This window comes from Cetorhinus maximus, chromosome 24 (assembly GCF_964194155.1).
Source record: "Cetorhinus maximus chromosome 24, sCetMax3.hap1.1, whole genome shotgun sequence".
In the NCBI taxonomy this organism is placed as follows: Eukaryota; Metazoa; Chordata; class Chondrichthyes; order Lamniformes; family Cetorhinidae; genus Cetorhinus; species Cetorhinus maximus.
This window is the reverse complement of record NC_135902.1, coordinates 1,194,528-1,216,803: the sequence shown is the minus strand read 5'-3', so window position 1 is coordinate 1,216,803 and position 22,276 is coordinate 1,194,528. Positions and strand designations below refer to the sequence as shown.

General features: G+C 47.7%; 1 protein-coding gene across 1 annotated transcript in view; it reads right to left on the bottom strand.

Moving 5' to 3' along the window:
* Positions 1-1,041: 1,041 nt before the first annotated feature.
* LOC144699596 (Na(+)/H(+) exchange regulatory cofactor NHE-RF1-like) overlaps positions 1,042-22,276 on the bottom strand; it is a 99,618-nt gene continuing 78,383 nt past the window's right edge. The window contains exons 4-6 of the mRNA XM_078570643.1: positions 14,681-14,724; positions 6,889-7,005; positions 1,042-4,134 (exon numbers count right to left, since the gene is read on the bottom strand). Of these exons, the coding sequence (XP_078426769.1) occupies positions 3,979-4,134; positions 6,889-7,005; positions 14,681-14,724 (317 nt within the window). The 3' untranslated portion in view covers positions 1,042-3,978. The remainder of the gene's footprint in view (positions 4,135-6,888; positions 7,006-14,680; positions 14,725-22,276) is intronic.

Below are 22,276 nucleotides of genomic sequence, written 5' to 3'. Positions count from 1 at the left end.
CCCGCCCATTCCTCTCCCCCTGACCCACACTGCCCCCCACCCACTCCTCCCCACTCCCCTCCCCCTGACCCAAAGTGCCCCCCACCCACTCCTCCCCACTCCCCTCCCCCTGAACCAGTGCCTCCCACCCACTCCTCCCCACTCCCCTTCCCCTGACCCAGTGCTCCCCACCCACTCCTCTCCCCCTGACCCAGTGCTCCCCACCCACTCCTCTCCCCCTGACCCACACTGCCCCCCCACCCATTCCTCCCCACTCCCCTCCCCCTGACCCAGTGCCCCCCGCCCACTCCTCTCCCCCTGACCCACACTGCCCCCCACCCACTCCTCCCCAATCCCCTCCCCGACCCAGTGCCCCCCACCCACTCCTCTCCCCCGACCCACTGTGCCCCCCACCCACTCCTCCCCAATCCCCTCCCCCTGACCCAGTGCCCCCCACCCACTCCTCCCCACTCCCCTCCCCCTGACCCACTGTGCCCCCCACCCACTCCTCTCCCCCTGACCCACATTGCCCCCCACCCACTCCTCTCCCCCTGACCCACATTGCCCCCCACCCACTCCTCTCCCCCTGACCCACATTGCCCCCCACCCACTCCTCTCCCCCTGACCCACATTGCCCCCCACCCACTCCTCTCCCCCTGACCCACATTGCCCCCCACCCCTCTCCCCCTGACCCACAGTGCCCCCCCACCCACTCCTCCCCACTCCTCTCCCCCCCACCCACTCCTCCCCTCCCCCTGACCCACAGTGCCCCCCCCACCCACTCCTCTCCCCCTGATCCACTGTGCCCCCCACCCACTGCTCCCCACTCCCCTCCCCCTGACCCAGTGCCCCCCACCCACTCCTTTCCCCCTGACCCACATTGCCCCCCACCCACTCCATGATGAGATTTCCAGGCCTTGGCAATGACACTGGATATTAAAACCCGAATTTGGTATCTCTGACCCTCCTGATTTTCCGGATGGTTCTGCCCTAGTTCTTTCCCCTGAGGTCTTAACATTAACCGTGTCCCACAGGATGTGCAATACATAGAAACAAACACAGTTCTTTGATTTTAACTTTTATTGCTTAAAATTTACACACATTGATAAAAATATAGTTTCTAAAAATTACAATGTGTCTGAGTTTGGACAACAAATCGTTCTGTTTTACAACTTGGAAGCTACAGATTGAGAAACACTTTGATCTCGGCATGTTATACACTGGAGGAAACTCCTCTACAACTTGCAGTGTCTCTAACTCAGGACTTGTGCTAATTAAATCAGACTACACTTGCTCCACACTGATCAAACACAGTGTACTGACAAAATCAAAGCTAATAACAAATAGAAACACGTACATAGAGGATCAAACTCAGCTCAGGTTTCCTGAGGCTGTAAGTGGCATTTTACTTTCACAGAAACATTTCCACCTGACCGTCAGCCTAGTCATGTTTTTTTAATATAAAGTGTACAAGTTGTATTGAAAAAAAGAAAATGCAACATAAAGTACAGTGACAAGATAGAATGCCACATTAGGAAACAGACCATGATTGTACCCAGATTAACCCTCAACATATTGCCCTGGAATTGGGACTAAACCCAGAAACTCTTAAATTTGGCGTAAAGGCGCTGGTCCCTGTGGTAACATGTGAAACGAGGTCCCTTGAGAAATCGTTTATTTTGGAAATCACGCAGGATTTGCCTTCACCACGGCTCCCAGATCCCAGGCATCATCTCGATTTGAGATCCCGAGGGTTAAAACTAAAAAAAGCTGGGGTAATACAATCTCTAATTCCACCCAACCTATTAGGAGGTCAGTGTTACAATTAAAAATTCCAGTCACTCTGAGGGTTCCCAACTGTCTTATTAGGAGGAATGTTTTTGCAGATTTACACAGATTTACACTGTGACTGACCCAAACCAGTTTTTTACGAAATTCCTTCTGAACTTGCCACAGTGCAGGGAGCTCAGGACTTCCTGGCTGATCAATGTCGCATCATTTCATTCTTCATTTCTTTTAACTGAATCGGTTTTAAACCAAAATCCCCTTTGGAAGCAAATGAGAAGCCTGATAAATTTCCAGGTTCCAGAAGCTTTTCACATCAGAACTCACTTGTGGCAAATTAAAGCAAATTACAAACGCTGGTGGTGGTGATAAACTACAGGTGGCCCCTAGTTAAAAGACAGGAAGAGGTGGGGGCATTCTGTACACAGCGGAGTGAATTAATAAAACACCCAAACTTCAACAAAGAAACTGGCAATGACAGTTCAGAACTGATAAACCAAGAGCCCCTTTAATAACCCATCATCCACAGAACGTCCTAAATAATAAGGTCCAACCCAACAGGAACGCTAGCAGACACATACTACTCTGCCGTTACAAGATTCAAACGTAGGGAAGGGGAAATCAACATATCAGTAACTAGACCAGCATTAAATCGGCCAGTCTTAACTAGGTCACCATTAACAAAACATTTTCCCAGGTTAATTGGACTCGATAACACATTTTTCCCATAGGTACACAGACCAGCAGTTATCTGAGTGCCCAGAGGGGCACTTTATACCCCAACATGATCCAAATCAAAGCTTCATTCATGATCAGGGACAATAAGAGTGAGGAAGGTTGGTCTTTGAAAACGAGACTTGAAACCTAAAGAGTAGGTTGGACAGAAATAGAGGAAGGAGATCCCAGGGACTGGATGGGTTTGATGTTCTTGAATTATGCTATAAATGAAAGCCCAGATAATATCCTTGCATGGCAACACTTCTCCGTAACTGGAGTCAGTTGGAGTGTTGGCAAACTGGGCCCACGCCCATTCAACAGAAATGCACACTCCTCATCAGTTAGAATGAGCTCAGCTTGATAAGGATGGGCAGCCAAGGTCAGCAGAGGCCAGCGAGACACAAGGGCCCTCATGGGGACAGCTCAGTCTATCAGCACTGACTAGTATCCTTACCATCTAGTTCAACATGTAAAGCAGCCATCACTTCTTACCAAAGCCTCATCTAGTAATTCAAACTAATGAATGTAGTTGATTGCATTTTGTAGATTTGACTTGATTTTAAAAGGAAGAATCTAAATAAAACACGGTAATTTCACACAGCAAGTTAAAGAAAGTGTGATCCTGTTATTGGTAAAAATCTGGGGTTCTTCACTAAGTGAAATTTGTGTCAGTGATTTCAAAGTTTTGACAGTTTCACAACCCTCTGTTCATCAGGAGCAAGGAACAATTTCTGCCAAAAATCACCAGGTTTGTGAGTGAATGGTAAGTGTTTTCAGCTCAGAACTCAGTGCTTGAAGACAGATTTAACATTTGGCCTGTTTTTAGTAATCAAAGGGATCAGGGTTAAGTTCAGGTAGTGACTGTGTAATGAAGCCTGGTCTGAAATCTCTCTCTCAGTTCACCCAAGGCAAAAAACCAGCCTGTACTGGGCACGGAGCGGGGGGAGAGAGAGAGGAGGAGGAGGAGGGCAGAGGGTGGGGGGTAGGGGGAGGAGGGTGGGGGGGAGGAGGGCCCCCTCCTCACCCCCCCACCCCAGGGGGGCAGGAGTGGGGAAAATCAGTGACAGGGCAGCAAACAGGCTCAAAGATGTTAAGACAGGAGAATGCTCCCAACTCCACAACACTGTCCCTGTCTAAGTTCCCACTGGAATGGAGTCCACGGTGACAGCTGCCCTGTGGAATCCCAGCACTTCACTAGGAGAGGGGCCTCAAATACAGTCTGGACTAAATCTCTGCTCAGGGTGGGACAAGGGGAGAACTTGTCACACTGTCCCCTGCTCAACTAACACAAACCAGGCCAATGACAACTGGACATGATGCTGGATGTGGCTTGGCTCTAACCAGAGGGAGGAAAGGGTTTCATAAGCCAGCGAGGGGGGGACCCAACATGTACCAGGTTAAAATTTGCTGGGTTTAAGAAAACAAAATTACCAGAGAAATTAACATTTTCTGAGGTTATTAAAGCTGAAGCTGAGATTAGCAAAGGCTCTGTCTCCATTACAAATTGCTGAATAGTTCATTCTTCTTGCTCCAGTCCATCTGGGGGGCCCGCTTGTTTGAACGTTTCGAATGAACCTTCTCCTTGGCCTCTGCTGCAGAGGTACTGAGGCTCAAACCCACCTCCACAAATTTCCTCTCACCTTCAGGCTGGAGCTGCCAAACAAAGAGAGAGAGAGAGAGAGTCAACTTTCCCTGTGACCATCACCTGCTCAAACTGGAGAACAGGATGGCCTGAATTCATATAGCCCCTTTCACCACTTCCAGGCATCCCATAATTATACAACTAATGAAGTTTGAAGTGTAGTAACTAGAGTAGGAAACATGGCACTCAGTTTGCACACAGCAAGATCCCACGAACAATAGCTAATCTGCCTTTAAATAAGGCTGGCCAGGACACTAGGGAAAGCCTGTCTGCACTTCTTTGATCTGCTTCTCTGCAGTACATTTCATTTTATACTTTGAAATAGTGGCCACGGAATCTTTAATATACATCCAACAGGGCAGATGGGATCTCAGTTTAATGTCTTATGAGAAAACCAGCTTCTCTATCAGTGCAGCGCTCCCTCAGGACTGACCCTCCGACAGTGCAGCGCTCCCTCAGCACTGACCCTCCGACAGTGCGGCACTCACTCAGCACTGACCCTCCGACAGTGCGGCGCTCCCTCAGCACCGACCCTCCGACAGTGCGGCGCTCCCTCAGCACCGACCCTCCGACAGTGCGGCGCTCCCTCAGCACCGACCCTCCGACAGTGCGGCGCTCCCTCAGCACCGACCCTCCGACAGTGCGGCGCTCCCTCAGCACGACCCTCCAACAGTGCGGCGCTCCCTCAGCACCGGCCCTCCGACAGTGCGGCGCTCCCTCAGCACCGACCCTCCGACAGTGCGGCGCTCCCTCAGCACTGACCCTCCGACAGTGCAGCGCTCCCTCAGCACTGACCCTCCGACAGTGCAGCGCTCCCTCAGCACTGACCCTCCGACAGTGCAGCACTCCCTCAGCACTGACCCTCCGACAGTGCAGCACTCCCTCAGCACTGACCCTCCGACAGTGCAGCACTCCCTCAGCACTGACCCTCCGACAGTGCAGCACTCCCTCAGCACTGACCCTCCGACAGTGCAGCACTCACTCAGCACTGACCCTCCGACAGTGCAGCACTCACTCAGCACTGACCCTCCGACAGTGCAGCACTCACTCAGCACTGACCCTCCGACAGTGCAGCACTCCCTCAGCACTGACCCTTCGACAGTGCAGCGCTCCCTCAGCACTGACCCTCCGACAGTGCAGCGCTCCCTCAGCACTGACCCTCCGACAGTGCAGCACTCCCTCAGCACTGACCCTCCGACAGTGCGGCGCTCCCTCAGCACGACCCTCCGACAGTGCAGCACTCCCTCAGCACTGACCCTCCGACAGTGCAGCACTCCCTCAGCTCTGACCCTCCGACAGTGCAGCACTCCCTCAGTACTGACCCTCCGACAGTGCAGCGCTCCCTCAGCACTGAATTGGATGTGTCAGCCTGGATTATGAATTTGAGTCTCATTCTCAATCCCCTAAGCTTCTGATTCAGGGGTGAAAGTTGCTAAGCACTGAGCTAAAGCTGACAAAATGTGGGATCTGCATGGGGGCAGCGGGAGGAGGGCAGGGTGAGGCACCCCTTGCCCTTCGTTAGGGTAACAACCCAATAGCAATCACTCAGTACTGCATCACTATTTGTTAAATTTAAAGATTTATTCCCCAAGTCATCACTAGCCTGCTACCTCTCCTGAAGATTCTGGTCCTTTCAATCCACCAGAACCTCAATCAAGTTGCTGTCTTCATTGCCAGCCAATGAACATTAATTGGCAAGTCGACTGCGAGGTGCATCATTGATCCGGCTATGTCTTTTATCCACGCAATGTTCCCTTATATCGCAAGGAACAGGAAAACAAGGTGAGGATTTCCCCAGCCCAGTGGTCCTGAAGCTATAACAGCAGCAGCCGCGCAACGATGATCAGCTACTGACCCCAGATTGAACTGTGTGGGGTCAAAGTTCAAGGAAATTCGGTTATCCTACTTAGGATTTCAGATAAGGATCAGGCCCATTCAATAAGAAACATGTTACAGTGAATGGCATTCACACTCTTCAGATTATAACACAAACGCTGGTCAGGAGCACAGTGTTTCAGCTCAAACCTGTACTCAGGCAGCTGGCACTGTACAGGGCTGGAGAAAAGGCACCGAAATTAAACTCGGAGTCACAAAGCCCCAACTAGGAGCCATGCCTGCTCCTTGCAGCCTCCACTAACCCTCAGTAAAGGTGCAGCATTTGGTGTGGGAAATATCAGGCTCACACATGACCTAACCGCACTTCACAACACTGCCAGGTTCATAGAGAGCAGGCCTCATCAGCACTCACCATCTCAACACATATCTGCACTTCTGAAGTCAGTGCTCTAACAGAGGAAACATGTCATTGGCGGGCCTCCCAGGTCATGGGTCGTGACCTCAACAGATCATTGGGATCACAAGCTCCAAGGCAGCAAAGGCGACCGTCAAGATGTGAATTTCCCCCCCCCCAAATGGTTCATCGATGGGACAGGTTTTCGCTGCCCTGATTGGTCATTATTTCAGGGCCCTCATTGGCTATTCCGTTCCATGCTCCAATTGGCTAATCAGGGTCATCCTTGGATGCACTCATAATGGAGGCGTTATTTTGAACATGGGACAGTCCAAAGCTCCATTACATGTGTGCCCCAGAATCTTCAAAACTATTGTGGCCAAAACCATTCTCCCCGCCCCCCTCAACAACAGCCCCTACCCCTCCGACCCACTCCACTCTCAGTCTGGGGTCGCACCAATTTTCAAGCATTAAAACCAGGTCACAGTGGGTAGGTGTTTGGGAAGCACTGTCATAAGCAATTGTAAAAATCTACCTCGACCATCTGGGCACTCTCATCCCTGGCTGGAGTTGTTGGAGTTGATGGGGAGGATGATGAATTGGAAGAAGGTGCTGATGAGGGAGTCACTTCTGCAGAGATGTTCCCATTGGCCTGTGAACGGGGAGGGAGGAGGTGGTCAGTCATCACTAACTTCACAGAAAAGCAACAAATAAACAAAAACAAACACACGCAGCCAGAGGGAGGAATCTCCGGGACCACCACAGCCTCTCTCCTCTGCTCGGCCAGTTTCTAGCTCCTTTCTGCTCAATCAGGAGCTGAAGTCCAGGGGTAAAGATGGGAGAGATTGGCCGGAGTATTTTGTATTCAACATCCTCCTCCATCTGAAATGCGAGGTAAAAGCAGGGGGGGGAGGAGGGGGAGGATTGAATGGATCTGCCTCTCTAACGTGGAAAGAAAACTGCTAAAGTGGGGAGTTCCAGAGCTGGAATCAAACCCAGGCTCAGGAGCAAACCCAGGCTGGGCCTCCCCCCCCACCACCGCACTCAGGCCTGTGAGCTGCTCATTGAACTGCATAATCCAGTGGGAGAATCTGCTTCAATGGGCTGATCAACTACAGCGAAGCAGGTCATACTTCCTGGCTGGATGCTCAGAGTGCAGCTTTCTACATCAATCACTGGCAACGGGGGAGCGGGCCGGTCTGATATCACTGGCAACGGGGGAGCGGGGCGGTCTGATATCACTGGCAACGGGGGAGCGAGCCGGTCTGATATCACTGGCAACGGGGGAGCGAGCCGGTCTGATATCACTGGCAACGGGGGAGCGGGGCGGTCTGATATCACTGGCAACGGGGGAGCGAGCCGGTCTGATATCACTGGCAACGGGGGAGCGGGCCGGTCTGATATCACTGGCAACGGGGGAGCGGGCCGGTCTGATATCACTGGCAACGGGGGAGCGGGCCGGTCTGATATCACTGGCAACGGGGGAGCGGGCCGGTCTGATATCACTGGCAACGGGGGAGCGGGCCGGTCTGATACCACTGGCAATGGGGGAGCGGGCCAGTCTGATATCACTGGCAACGGGGGAGCGGGCCGGTCTGATATCACTGGCAACGGGGGAGCGGGCCGGTCTGATACCACTGGCAATGGGGGAGCGGGCCGGTCTGATATCACTGGCAACGGGGGAGCGGGCCGGTCTGATATCACTGGATTGTTGGCACTGCACAAATTCCTGAGGTCCAGCTACGTTTGCGCATTACTAAATTTTCAGATATAACTATACAAACTCTCCCCTCCCCCAAGACAAGGAAGGAGGAGTGAGGAAAGACAGAGAAGAGAGAGACAGAGATAAAGGTCAAAGAGTGAAGATGAGAATGAGATTGCAGGCTGGCCTGAACTGGGAATAAATCCTGAGAGGCTGTGTGAGGGTTCAGGATCATCCCTTTTGATCCTGAGATGTGGGTGACATGAAAAAGGTCACATTTATTACCTATTCTGAAGCCACATGATGTGGGTCTGAAGTCCTACATCAGTTAACCCAGGTAAGGACAGCAGGTTTCCTTCTTTGAACCAGTTGGGCTTTGAACACCTATCAACCTGCACCTCTGATACTAACCCACAACTTGGCAGGTTCACAACTTAACCTTTGGGGGAATTCCAACTCTCATCGTCTGGGTTTACTGATTCACGCGTGTTACATATTCTCTATACAGGATGTCAGTGGACACTGCCTGGGGTCAGAGTTTATCTCTTGTCGGGGTGTAGATCAATCACTCCCTGCTGAGCTGTCTTGAGCCAGCCTTCAGTCGGCCAATACCAACGTGAAGGCCCAACAGTTTATCATTCCTCCATCGCGAGGGATTGAGAGATTGACAGCTATAGTTCATGTTATCTGGGAAACTGGAAGCTGACACAGGGATTTAGTAGCAGGGCATAGGAAGCCAGCAACTCATTTAAAAAGAGCAATGTCTAAATTCTAAATAATTGTTTAGCAGGAAGTGACTATTAGTATATCATAATTACAGTTTGCATTCAAGATACATCAGCCACATCTTGGGTCATATTTCTGATGCACAAAGAGTTTTTATGGACTCACCAAACAGGAATGAGGATTAGCAGAATGAGCATTTACTGCACAGGTCAGCCAGCACTTAAGTAGAGGGGCTCTTGGCAAAACTAGATTAGTGAGGGATTGAGAGTCACTAGGAGTGGGCCAGATGGACAGTTATAGATTAATTGGACAGCCCTTGCCATCACCTCACAATGTTATCCATTGCTTTGCCAGGCTGGCTATAGCCATGACAACAATTAAGAAGATTGGAACAGGAGGGAGGTCAGTCCCTTCAGTCTATGTCACTTAGATCGACACTGATCTATATCTTAACTCCATTCACCTGCCTTGGTTCCATTACCCTAAACCCCTGGGCTAACAGAATCCATCAATCTCAGTTTTGAAATTTTCAATTAGCCTCACCAGTGTTTTGGGGGGTGGGAGGAAAGAGAGTTCCAGATTTCCACTCCCCTTTATGTGAAGTGCTTCCTGACATCGTCCCTGAACAGCCAAGCTCTAAGGTTCTGCCCCACCTCCCTTCTCCCCCACACCAGAGAAAATAGTTTCTCTCTATTGACCCTATCAAATCCTTTAATCATCTTATACACCTCAGTTACATCACCCATTCATAAGACCATAAGACATAGGAGCAGAAATTAGGCCATTCGGCCCGTTGAGTCTGCTCCACCATTCAATCATGGCTGATAAGTTTCTCAACCCCATTCTCCCGCCTTCTCCCCGTAACCTTTGATCCCTTTACCAATCAAGAACCTATCTATCTCAGTCTTAAATGCACTCAATGACCTGGCCTCCACAGCCTTCTGTGGCAATGAATTCCATAGATTCACCACTCTCTGGCTAAAGAACTTTCTCCTCATCTCTGTTCTAAAAGGTCTTCCCTTTACTCTGAGGCTGTGCCCTCGGGTCCTAGTCTCTCCTACTAATGGAAACATCTTCCCCACGTCCACTCTATCCAGGCCTTTCAGTATTCTGTAAGTTTCAATCAGATCCCCCCTCATCCTTCTAAACTCCCATCGAGTATAGACTCAGAGTCCTCAAACGTTCCTCATATGTTAAGCCTTTCATTCCTGGGATCGTTCTCGTGAACCTCCTCTGGACCCTCTCCAGGGCCAGCACATCCTTCCTGAGATACGGGGCCCAAAATTGCTCACAATACTCTAAATGTGGTCTGACCAGAGCCTTATAAAGCCTCAGCATCACATCCCTGCTTTTATATTCTAGTCCTCTTGAAATAAATGCCAACATTGCATACAACCTCTCATTAAGCTCTCTATTTCTCCATCCATTCCAGGCCACCATAGATAGCTGCATGCTATGGTCTTCATTCGGGAAATACCTGGGTGCACACTATGTAATTCAGTTAACAAAGGTTTTTGTCCTTTTGGAGGAACAATCACTCGAGCTCCCCACAGTAAGATACCCTCCTGGCTGGTTATCTCGTATCTTCTGTGAAAATAAGGTTTCATTTCGTCAGATTCTTGTTCTTGTGACCAACCGTGAAGAACTTGTTCTCGTACTTTGGATAAGACTGGGTCTGGACTTGTCCAATCTCTGATCCGTCTGGCACATACCGGGGATGGATCGAAGAAGTTCAACAATAAAATGAGTTCTTGAGGAACTGGAACATCCTCATCGTTTTCTTTCAAAGGCAAATGACTAAGTGTATCAGCGTTTGCAATCTGACTTCCAGGCCTTTGGATGAAAGTATACTCATACGCTGCCAGAATCAAACGCCCAGCTCTGTATTCTTGCTGAGACTATGGGTGGTATAGTCTTGTCTTCGCTGAACAAGCCTAGCAATGGCTTGTGGTCTGAAACAATTGTAAAATGACGGCCGTGTACATACTGATGAAATTTCTTGACACCAAAGATGATTGACAAACTTTCTTTTTCTATCTGTGAGTATCCCTTTTCCACTATGTTGAGCGTTCTTGATACATGTCCAATCTGAGCCATCATCCATTCGATGGGAGAGCACTGCTCCTACTCCATAAGGAGGTGCACCACATGTCAGAATTAACCCTTTCCTTTGGTCAAAATGTACCAATAGGGTGGATGAATGCCACAGCTGTTTCACTTTTGTGAAAGCTTCTTTCTGTGGTGTTCGCCACGACCAACGTTGGTTTCTCTTGAGTAGGTAATACAGGGGTGGCCTTTCTGTCGACAAATTAGGCAAAAAGCATCCATAGTGACTGATCATCCCCAAGAATGATTTTAGCTCGAGGGTGTTCCTTGGTACTGGTGCCTCTCTATTTGCTCTCACTTTTTCTTCAACCAGGTGGAGGCCCTGTACATCTACCCTGTGATCTAAAAGACTATCTCTTTCGCTTGGAATGTGCACTTATCTTTTTTTTTCCCCACCTGTGAAAAATGCTACAAATCTTCTTCCAAGTTTGCCAAATGCTCCTTTTCAGTGAGCCCTGTCACTAGGACATCATCTAAATAAACTACAACATGAGGCAGTCCCTGCAGTAAATTTTCATTACCGAGGGCTTAGGCTGGTAATGATTCTTCACAAGATTCACTAAATCATCAAAACTATTCGAATCTGGGACACTGGGTGCCATTGAACTTCGGATCAATCCATAAGTCTTACTCCCACACGTGGATAAGAGGATCGCTCGCCTCTTCTCCACCCCAGCAATGTCATCAGCTTGGAAAAGGAACGCAAGGCATTCAACATAACGAGACAAATTGTCCACCGCTGGGTGGAAAGGATCAACTCTTCCAAACTGCGGGAGGCTCCGAGGGGACTGCTTCGATGATTAAGACGGAAATTCTATTTACAATTACCATGCGAGGTCCGGCCTGATTTTGGTTCACTCGATTTCCTTCCTCGCTTTTCTTGCTTTTTTTCCCCGTCCTTTCTTGCTTTTTTCACCTCGTCGCCAGTTTGTCGGATCCTGGTCACTGGTTTAGTTGGACTAATGGATCCATGTTGCACACTTCTTTTGGGATGACCGAGTCGGTACCACAGACAGAGCAGATCAGCAGATAGTTCTTATGCAGAACACATACTATTTATTTACAAAGGAACTCAGCAGCTACTCTTGTGTATTTACAACTAAAGCCCTGTCTCTACATTACAGATACTTACTCTAGACTACTCACTACCAACTACGAAGGTAGCCTGTGCTACTCTGTCATTGGATAATAAGATCATGTGATCTTCCATCACAACATTCTTCTTAAAGGTATATTACACATCAGATTACCACACCATCAGACAAAACTACTCTGACACAAATGAGTGGATAAGTGTCCCCTTGCTGAAAGGTGGTTAAAGCTCTGTCTGGACTTTACTAGAAACTCCCAAATCCCACCTGCCATTGTCACTGTCTCTCGCCACAATCGGTAAATGTGAGATGGAATTGAGCAGAAAAGTCACCATTCTGCAAACGAGATATAGAATGGACAGACTATAAGACAGAACAATCCACTACTTTATAAAATTCATAAATAGGATGTAAATGATTGGGAATTTAATGAACTCAACGTGAAACATATGATCGATGGACTTTAATACAAAATGCAGAATGCAGTAGACCTTTCATTGCTGTTCTGTAAATTAGGGAGCCCTGCATTTTGCAACATATTGTAATTATTTGTAAGCTGAATAAGCATAATTGTACAATCCTTTTACTGTTTGATGTGTTACTTTTATTTTAATGATTGTCTTTCACTACGTTATGAATTATGGTTACTTGTTTTATTTGTATAATCATCACAATTCAGCACCAGCCATCATGAGGATTTCCCAATAAAGATAACACAGGGAAGTAACACAGGCTTCAAACAGCACAGAGTGTGCAAGGAATCTCTGTGAAGTTCTCTTTTTGCAACTTCTGTAACAGTTTAAACATAACAATAACAGGAAGGAAACTGTACCAGGCAGATCAAGGGAGCTCTATCACAGAAACAGATCAAGAGCACTTAACACAGAAATACATTAGCTGCACAGCAGAGAGGCTATTCAGCCCAACGTGTCTGCAGTTATACACTGTTTATTCTCCACACAAAACCTTTCCAATCCTTCTACATCTAATCCCATCATCATATATTTCTATTCCTTTCTCTCCCTCATTGTTTACCCAGTTTGTTTCAAATACATCAACATTTCACCTCAACCACTCCCTGTGGGAGTGAGTTCCACATTCTCACCACTCTCTGGGTAAAGACGTTTCTCCTGAATTCCTAATTGGATTTATTCATGATTGTCTTATATTCCTGCTTCTAGAATGTACTCTCCAACAAGCAGAAACATCTCTACTCTGATCAGTAAGTTTTAACATTATTCTTCAGGCAGCCCTATTAGTTTTAGTTCATCAGCTCAGGATATTGCTCTGAATTGTGTTGTTAATCTTCACTTTGCACATGGACGTATCTGATATTCAGATCTTCCTTGCAATAGTTATTGATTAAAACAACAATGAGGGGAGTTGATAGGAGGATTTAAAATTATTAAAAAGGATTTAAAGTTATTAAGGATGTGACAGAGTGGATAGAAATAGGTTGTTTCCAGTGATTTGGGGATCTTGAACAAAGGGGATATAGATACAAGACTGAATGTAGAGATTTAAAATAGACAGCAGGAGAAGCTTCTTTCCACAGAGAATTTTCAGGCTGTGAAGCTCATGGTCAGAGTTAGTGTCAACATTTAAGAATTAGCTAGATAAATGTTGAAGGGATAAAGGAAGAGACCAGATATATGGAATGACAATGCTGCTCCAGGGAAGGATAAACACCCACATGGACTGGTCAGATCGAATGCTCGGATTCTGTAATAATTTCTGACAAAAAACGCAACATGAAAACATCACACGTGGAACACTGCTCCTCAGTGAAATTTTAATGATAACCTCAAAGAGATTCCATTTCTTTAGCACAAATGTAACTGGAGTGAATGAAAGAGAGAGAGAGGGGGGCAGATGGAGTACTTCTGAGAGCTGAAGGGTGTGTGGGCAGTTCAGAGTCAGCTCAGCAGGGGTGGGGCAGGGGGATCTCACTGTAGTCCTGGCCAGTCCAACATTCCCAACCAAAAACAGTGGCCGATCTCAGAGTCGTCATGGATTTATATTCATCAGAGAATAAAAACCAAGCGGGAAACAGAGAGTTGCCTTGAACAGAGGAAACTAGTCAGGTTCTGAGAGGGTCCAGTGGGGATTAAAACACGACGTGGGTCACAGGTCTGGTTGGGGCAGAGTTGCACCAGTCGACACCTCAGAGACCCTCGTGGAGGAGAGTCTGCAAGAGTCTGAGGTGCCAAATAGGGGGTTGCCAACCCTCCAGGATTGCCCTGAAGTCTGATGAATTATTGCCTGGACATTGCAAACCCTGGGGGAAAATCACAGCCACTGTAAAAATGTTGAATCTCACTTCAATTTCCTGTGGACAAAATGTTTCATTAGTTTACAGAAGTTGTGGGGATTGGACAGGAGGTTATTTGACTGGGCGAGCTGTTAGAGACAGGAGCTCATGTGACGAAGGCTCCAGCCAGAGTTGGTATCCCTGGCGCCGAGGGAATTCAGGAATTATGCCAGATGGGAATGCCTTGGTCATTTAAAAAAGAAGACATTTCATCGAATGTGTAAACAGCAGGTTCACAAGGAAGGAAGAAAATGGCCAGCAAAGGGACACCCTCACAAAGTTGTGAGGGTGGAGGCAGTTTGCTTTGATGATGCTTTACACTTGGACACTAACTCCTGTGAACTACATGTTACAGTTGTGAGACTGCACTAAAAGGGGAGGAGTTTTCTACCTTCTGTTCGAGATCCCCATTCACAAGCAAATGTGGAAGAGGTCCTGGAAAACAAAACAAAGCATTACTTATTAGTATTCAGTTTGCATTTCCAGACAGAGCCACCAGTATTAAACACAGACCCTCAGCGCACCAGCCCGTCAAACACAGACCCTCAGCGCACCAGCCCGTCAAACACAGACCCTCAGCGCACCAGCCCGTCAAACACAGACCCTCAGCGCACCAGCCCGTCAAACACAGGCCCTCAGCGCACCAGCCCGTCAAACACAGACCCTCAGCGCACCAGCCCGTCAAACACAGACCCTCAGCGCACCAGCCCGTCAAACACAAACCCTCAGCGCGCCAGCCCATCAAACACAGACCCTCAGCGCGCCAGCCCATCAAACACAGACCCTCAGCGCGCCAGCCCATCAAACACAGACCCTCAGCGCGCCAGCCCATCAAACACAGACCCTCAGCGCGCCAGCCCATCAAACACAGACCCTCAGCGCGCCAGCCCATCAAACACAAACCCTCAGCGCGCCAGCCCATCAAACACAGACCCTCAGCACGCCAGCCCATCAAACACACGCAGTGACCGAAATATTGTTCCAATACTCCACACCAAACCCACACCCCACACTTCTCAAATTTGCAGACTGTCTTCAACACACTGTCCTGACCAGACATCACCGCAGTTTCTCCAGCTTCAGCCAAGGAATTGGCCTGATCCATCCCGCTCCTATGTTCTCATCACAGTACAAGCGGAATGGGAGCTGTGACCTTGAAGCACAATTAAAGCCTTACCACAGAAAAATCCCATTATCACACCGTATTGAAAGACGGGGCTGTTACTTAGCAACCGCTGAGAGGATTTAGTGCTCAATAAAGACCACCCAATGCTGAGATGGGAGATCTTTCTGAAGTCAGGATTTAATTATTTCAGGACTAGCAGCACATTACTGGAACACTGCAAGTCCCATTCATGCCAAGTTATTAGAGTTTACTATGGGTACAGGCACTGTATTGAAAAGCTCTGGGAAACTGCACCTGCTTATCAACTGTACAACCTTCACAATCTCAGGCAAGATCCATCTGCTGCATTCTGAACAAGTACAGTGCAACCAGTACATTGAAATGAAAGCGTAAAGCATTTTACTCTGTATCTAACCCCGTGCTGTACCTGTTCAGGGAGTGTTTGACGTGGACAATGTAGAGGGAGCTTTACTCTGTATCTAACCCCGTGCTGTACCTGTCCTGGGAGTGTTTGATGGGGACAGTGTAGAGGGAGCTTTACTCTGTATCTAACCTCGTGCTGTACCTGTCCTGGGAGTGTTTGATGGGGACAGTGTAGAGGGAGCTTTACTCTGTATCTAAGCCCGTGCTGTACCTGTCCTGGGAGTGTTTGATGGGGACAGTGTAGAGGGAGCTTTACTCTGTATCTAACCCCGTGCTATACCTATCCTGGGAGTGTTTGACGTGGACAGTGTAGAGGGAGCTTTATTCTGTATCTAACCCCGTGCTGTACCTGCCCTGTGAGTGTTTGATGGGGACAGTGTAGAGGGAGCTTTACTCTGTATCTAACCCCGTGCTGTACCTGTCCTGGGAGTGTTTGATGGGGACAGTGTAGAGGGAGCTTTACTCTGTATCTAACCCCGTGCTGTACCTGTCCTGGGAGTGTTTGATGGGGACAGTGTAGAGGGAGCTTTACTCTGTATCTAACCCCATGCTGTACCTGCCCTGGGAGTGTTTGATGGGGACAGTGTAGAGGGAGCTTTACTCTGTATCTAACCCCGTGCTGTACCTGTCCTGGGAGTGTTTGATGGGGACAGTGTAGATGGAGCTTTACTCTGTATCTAACCCCGTGCTGTACCTGCCCTGGGAATGTTTGATGGGGACAGTGTAGAGGGAGCTTTACTCTGTATCTAACCCCGTGCTGTACCTGCCCTGGGAGTGTTTGATGGGGACAGTGTAGAGGGAGCTTTACTCTGTATCTAACCCCGTGCTGTACCTGTCCTGGGAGTGTTTGATGGGGACAGTGTAGAGGGAGCTTTACTCTGTATCTAACCCCGTGCTGTACCTGTCCTGGGAGTGTTTGAAGGGAGATTATAATCCAGTCCTGATGACAATTACCTCACCAGCACATGCTGCATTGTGACGAGATGTTGGGTGTGAAGGGATTTGGACTCAGTCTGCTATCTAATTGTGAACTTTGTTGTCTGTCAGAGGGTCAGTACTGAAGGGGTGCTGTGCTATCAGAGGGTCAGTGCTGAGGGGGCACCGCACCGTCGGAGAGTCAGTACTGAGGGGGCACCGCGCTGTTGGAGGGTCAGTACTGAGGGAGCGCCGCACTGTCGGAGGGTCAGCACTGAGGGGGCACCGCACTGTTGGAGGGTCAGCACTGAGGGGGCACCGCACTGTCGGAGGGTCAGTACTGAGGGAGTGCTGTGCTATCGGAGGGTCAGTACTGAGGGAGTGCCGCACTGTCGGAGGGTCAGCACTGAGGGGGCACCGCACTGTCGGAGGGTCAGTACTGAGGGGGTGCTGTGCTATCGGAGGCGCCATCTTTCAGATGAGTTGTTAAATCGAGGCTCCTTCTGCTCTCTCAGGTAGATGTAAAAGATCTCATGGCCCTGCTCAAAGAGAGGGTGTCCTGGGGCCAATATTTATCCCTCAACCAACATCCCTAAACTAGATTAAATGACCAATATGACATTGCTTTTTGTGGAATCTTGCTGTGTGCAAATCAGCTGTCTGGTTTCCAACATTATAACAGTGACTGCACTTCATGTATTGTATTGGTGCCCCCACCACCTCCCCTTACCCCGCCCCCCCTCACCCCCACCACCTCCCCTTACCCCACCCCCCTCACCCCCACCACCTCCCTTTACCCCACTCCCCCTCGCCCCCACCTGCCACCCCCACTTGCCATCCTCTCCCTCCCCCCCGCTATCCCCTTTCTAATGCAGCTGAAGCCAGGGAACAATCTCCAGTTGTAGGGGAATTGGTGGGGGACAGAGTGAAATGGATATTGCCACAATTCAATCACTTCACGTCATTTTCCCAAAGTTAATCTTTGCTGAGCTTTCACCTGGTGAAGCTTTATTGTGACTTATTGCATTTCAGATCAAAATAGAGGCACAGGCTACAAGGAGAAAGAGACAATGGTAAATCTCTTGCTTTAGTCATGGTGAGAGCTCCTTGGTGAGAGTCCATTAAAGTTAGAGAGACTCGAGTGTAGATTCACCAGGATAATGCCAACAATCGGAAGCTATAATTGAGGAAAGGGAGAAACACTGGAACTGTTTCCATGGTAGCAGGGATTTATTACAGGTGTTTACAATTGCAAAGGCTTTTGATCCAACGAAGCAGAAAAAGATAATTTCCTCTGATTTGGGAGTAAGTATTTGAGGAATCAACAAACTCAAATTGTCACAGAGTGAGGGGAAAGGTTCAAAGAAATCTCTGTCCATAGAGAGAGATTTTGGAAATGGTTTATCACCAGGAGAGACTCAGAGACCACGGCATCTTTTAAATCAAAAAATAAATAACGGTCAAAGTAGGAGCAGAATCAGAGCTCCTCAGGGGCAGCCAGAGTACATAAGTTTGTGATTGATATAGGGCTATGGGGAGAGGGGCAGTGGGATTAGTTTGGGATTCATACTCGGCTATGGAGAGAGTGCAGAACAGTGGGATTATTTTGGGTTTGATACAGGGCGTAGGAAAGAGCAAGGGTCAGTGGGATTAGTTTTAGATGCACTAGTGAAGAATCCCTTTAGACACGATGGGGTACTTCAGAGCGGGCTGGATGTGTTGTGGTCTGCTCTCTATACCAGCTCTGGATCAGGAGTTAAGGAAATCCTGGTCCTGCGATTCGTTGGCTGACCCCAAGAGTCCAGTTCCGTCTTTTAAGGGACATAACCCTCGATCTCTGCAGCTGCTGAGCCCCTGTTCACAATCCAACATCTCCAACTAGAGGTCACAGCTTCAGGCAAAGCTGAGCCGTGGAGTCAGTTTTCATGTGCATACTGACGGTGAGGGTGTGTACAGAATCACTACACTTCAGATCCTTCATTCCTGTAGAGAACATGTCCCAACTTTTACAGGAACAGAAGAAACTGGTGATCCTTGGACACAGCAGGATCAGTTATCAGGTAAGAGAGAGTGACTGTAAATCAGGTAACTGGTGATCCTTGGACACAGCAGGATCAGTTATCAGGTAAGAGTGAGTGACTGTAAACGAAAGGCTGCATCTAACTCATCACATCCTGTGACCCTGAACAGGAGAGACTGACCCACTCCCTCTCAGAACTCCACAGGAATGAGGAAATCAGAACACATTCGAAACCAGCCAGTCAGGAAGTTTTGAGATATCCAGCACCCCACCCTCTCCACACAGCCAGGTACAAACACAGGTAGCAGTATAACTCCTGGGACACCTGAGCCAGACACACCAACCAGCTAGGATCTGACCAAAGACTGCCCTCCCTGTAAGGTCTATGAATCAGGATAATCATGTGTCCAAGTAAAGGAGCCTTCCATTACAGAAATTACAGAGCCAGAGCGAGTCTGTTCCAGATTGACAAATACACACATCATCTATAGACTCTGCTCCATGTGAGGGTGGTAAAGGCTGCGCTCACAGTTAAATCTCTCACACTGGACATACAGCAGTGGACAAAAGGGATTCCCTCATAAGGGACAAGAGCTTGCACAAACACAACAGGCTGAATGGCCTCCTTCTTCTGTGTTTTCTGTATCAATGAAGAGATTATCACTGCCCTGTTTGTTCCTCTAGTCTTTGATAATCAACTTTCTCCTGCAACTTTCCAATTTCCAGCTTTAATAGATTTTATTTCACTAACAAGTCATGACACAGAATCCCATGTTCAAATACCTCTTCAAGGCTAAAAATATTTTTGTTTCAATTCTCTTTGCAATTAGCTCATGTTTTGCCAAGTGTTTATTAATTCCCCCAGTATTATACACTCCGTTTACCAATAACTCAAGCAAGACTAACCAGCCAATTAAGACCATCTTATCTTCATCTCCTTTTTTGAAAGTGGGGGATGGGGGTGCAGAAACACATTCACCTCCGTCCTGTCTCCTAATGCAAGATTTGCAAACATATAGTCACGTTCATTTCTATTCCTTCCATCTCTTTCCTTAGAGACCCAAGAGACAAGCCATCAGGTCCGACAATTTGTTTACCTTAAGTCTGACTAGCACTTCAGTAAACTTCATAAAATTACATCGAATTTTAGAGCACAGCAAGAGCCCATTGGTCCATGCTCCACGAGTCTCCCACTCTCAGCCCCTCTTCATCTCATCCCGTCATCATATCCTTCTATTCGTCATCATATCCTTCTATTCCTTTCGCCCTTGTGTTTAACCAGCTTCCTCTTAATTGCCTGAACCGCTCCCTGTGGTAACGAGTTCCATATTCTAACTGCTCTCTGGATAAACAAGCTTCTCCTGAATTCCTTCGTGGGAATTAGTGACTATCTTATAGTTATGACCTTAGTTCTCAATTCCACCACAAGTGGAAACATCTTCCCTATGTCCAACCCAGCAAATCCTGTCCCTCCATCAGGTCATCCCTCTATTTCTCGCTATAAGACGACTCCATAGCATCCTCTCCCTCATTTCTTCACTATTACACACCTCACTCCTCCATCTCGTACAGATTCTACTCCTACCCTAACGTACCATTAGAAAGCAGCTGGATTGTAATTCAGTGTTTTTTTAATTCATTTTCTGCCACACCCCCTCAGTCTCGGCAAGCTCCCGATATTTGTCCTGGATTTCAGTATTATCTCCCCTCCAAGTGTTAAGTACTTAAAAATTTCAATGTGATCTTTATTCACCTATAGGCTACCAGCCGACTTTCAATATCCTCCTTTTCCCTTACTGGAATAAATTGTATTTATAAACATTTCTTCCTCCAGTTCCTAATTTCTGATCTTTAGTTGTATCTACCAACTCCATTTTCCTTCAATCCAGATAGCTCCTGTTTAATCTCACTCAAATTTGCTTTACTTTCCAATCAAGAGACCTGTCCTTCACTCTTCTATTCTCACACTGAACCAAATTATACCGGGTCACTGCTTCCCAGACATCCCTCACTCTGCTTCATTACCCAGGCTCAGGTAGAGGATCGGCCGCCTCCTCCCTCGTTGGTAAAATATTTTACTGGAGAAAAGAATTTTTGACATAATCCAAAACAACAGAGGCCCCAACAGCCGGATTCTCTGGTGTTAGAAACACTGCTAACTGTGACAGGATATGTACACTAGTTACAGAATGGTGAATGGTTAATGAAGGACACATTAAAGATGTGAATTTGACAAATGTCATCATTTACGAAGGGGCAACTGGGTAGATAATGGGAATACAGTAAGTGGATTTCAGAAGATTCTCGAGAAGGTGTCTGTTAAGAGGCGATTTTGGCTAGTTGTAGAAATCACATTAACGCCAGACAGTGTGAACAATTGCAGGATTGACAAACCACCATAATGAGGAGAAATACTGGAACTAGTTTCACTCAAGGGCAGAAAGGTAATAGATTTGGTCGAGGTTTTTGAAATCATGAAAAGTTCTGGTAAAGTGAATTCGGGAAGATCATCTCCTCTGATTAGACAGCTTAAGGAAAGGGAGTCATCAATGCATCATTGTCACTAAGTTTAGGAGAATCTCTTACAAAGAAAGCTGTTGGAATTTGGAATGTTCACCTACAGGAAGTAGCTGAGCTAGAGACCACATGCACATATGAAATAGGAGCAGAAGGCAGCCATTCAGCCCCTTGAGCCCGCTCTGCCATTCAATAAGATCATGGCTGATCTGTTTGTATTTCGAGTTCTACATTCCCATCTACTCCTGAGAACCTTTGATCCCTTTGCCTAACAAGAATCTATCTAAAACAAAATAAAAACAGAATTACCTGGAAAAACTCAGCAAGTCTGGCAGCATCGGCGGAGAAGAAATCAGTCAACGTTTCGAGCCCTCATGGCCCTTCAGCAGAACTGAAGCATAGTTTCAACAAGGGAGAAATATAAATTGGTTTAAGGTGGTTGGGGGGGAAGAGACACATTGAGGGTGTGGTGTGAGCAGATAATCAAAAGATGTCAGAGACAAAAGGGTCAAAGAGGTGTTGAAGGTGGTGGTCTTTGTCTGAGAAAAGTGCTAATTAAGAATGCAAGACAGGATATTCAAAGTACAGCTCTAGTGGGGGTGGGGTGGAAAGACTAAAGGTTTTAGTTTTAGATTTAAAAATAATGGAAATAGGTGGGGAAAGAAGAATCTATATAAATTATTGAAAAAAAAGGCGGGTGGGGGGGGAAAAGAAACGGGGTGGGGATGGGGGGAGGGGGGTTTAAGATCTAAAGTTGTTGAATTCAATATTCAGCCCAGAAGGCTGTAAAGTGCCTAGTCGGAAGATGAGGTGCTGTTCCTCCAGTTTGCGTTGGGCTTCACTGGAACAATGCAGCAAGCCAAGGATTTTTTAAACCAATTTATATTTCTCCCTTGTTGAAACTATGCTTCAGTTCTGCTGAAGGGCCATGAGGGCTCGAAACGTTGACTGATTTCTTCTCCGCCGATGCTGCCAGACTTGCTGAG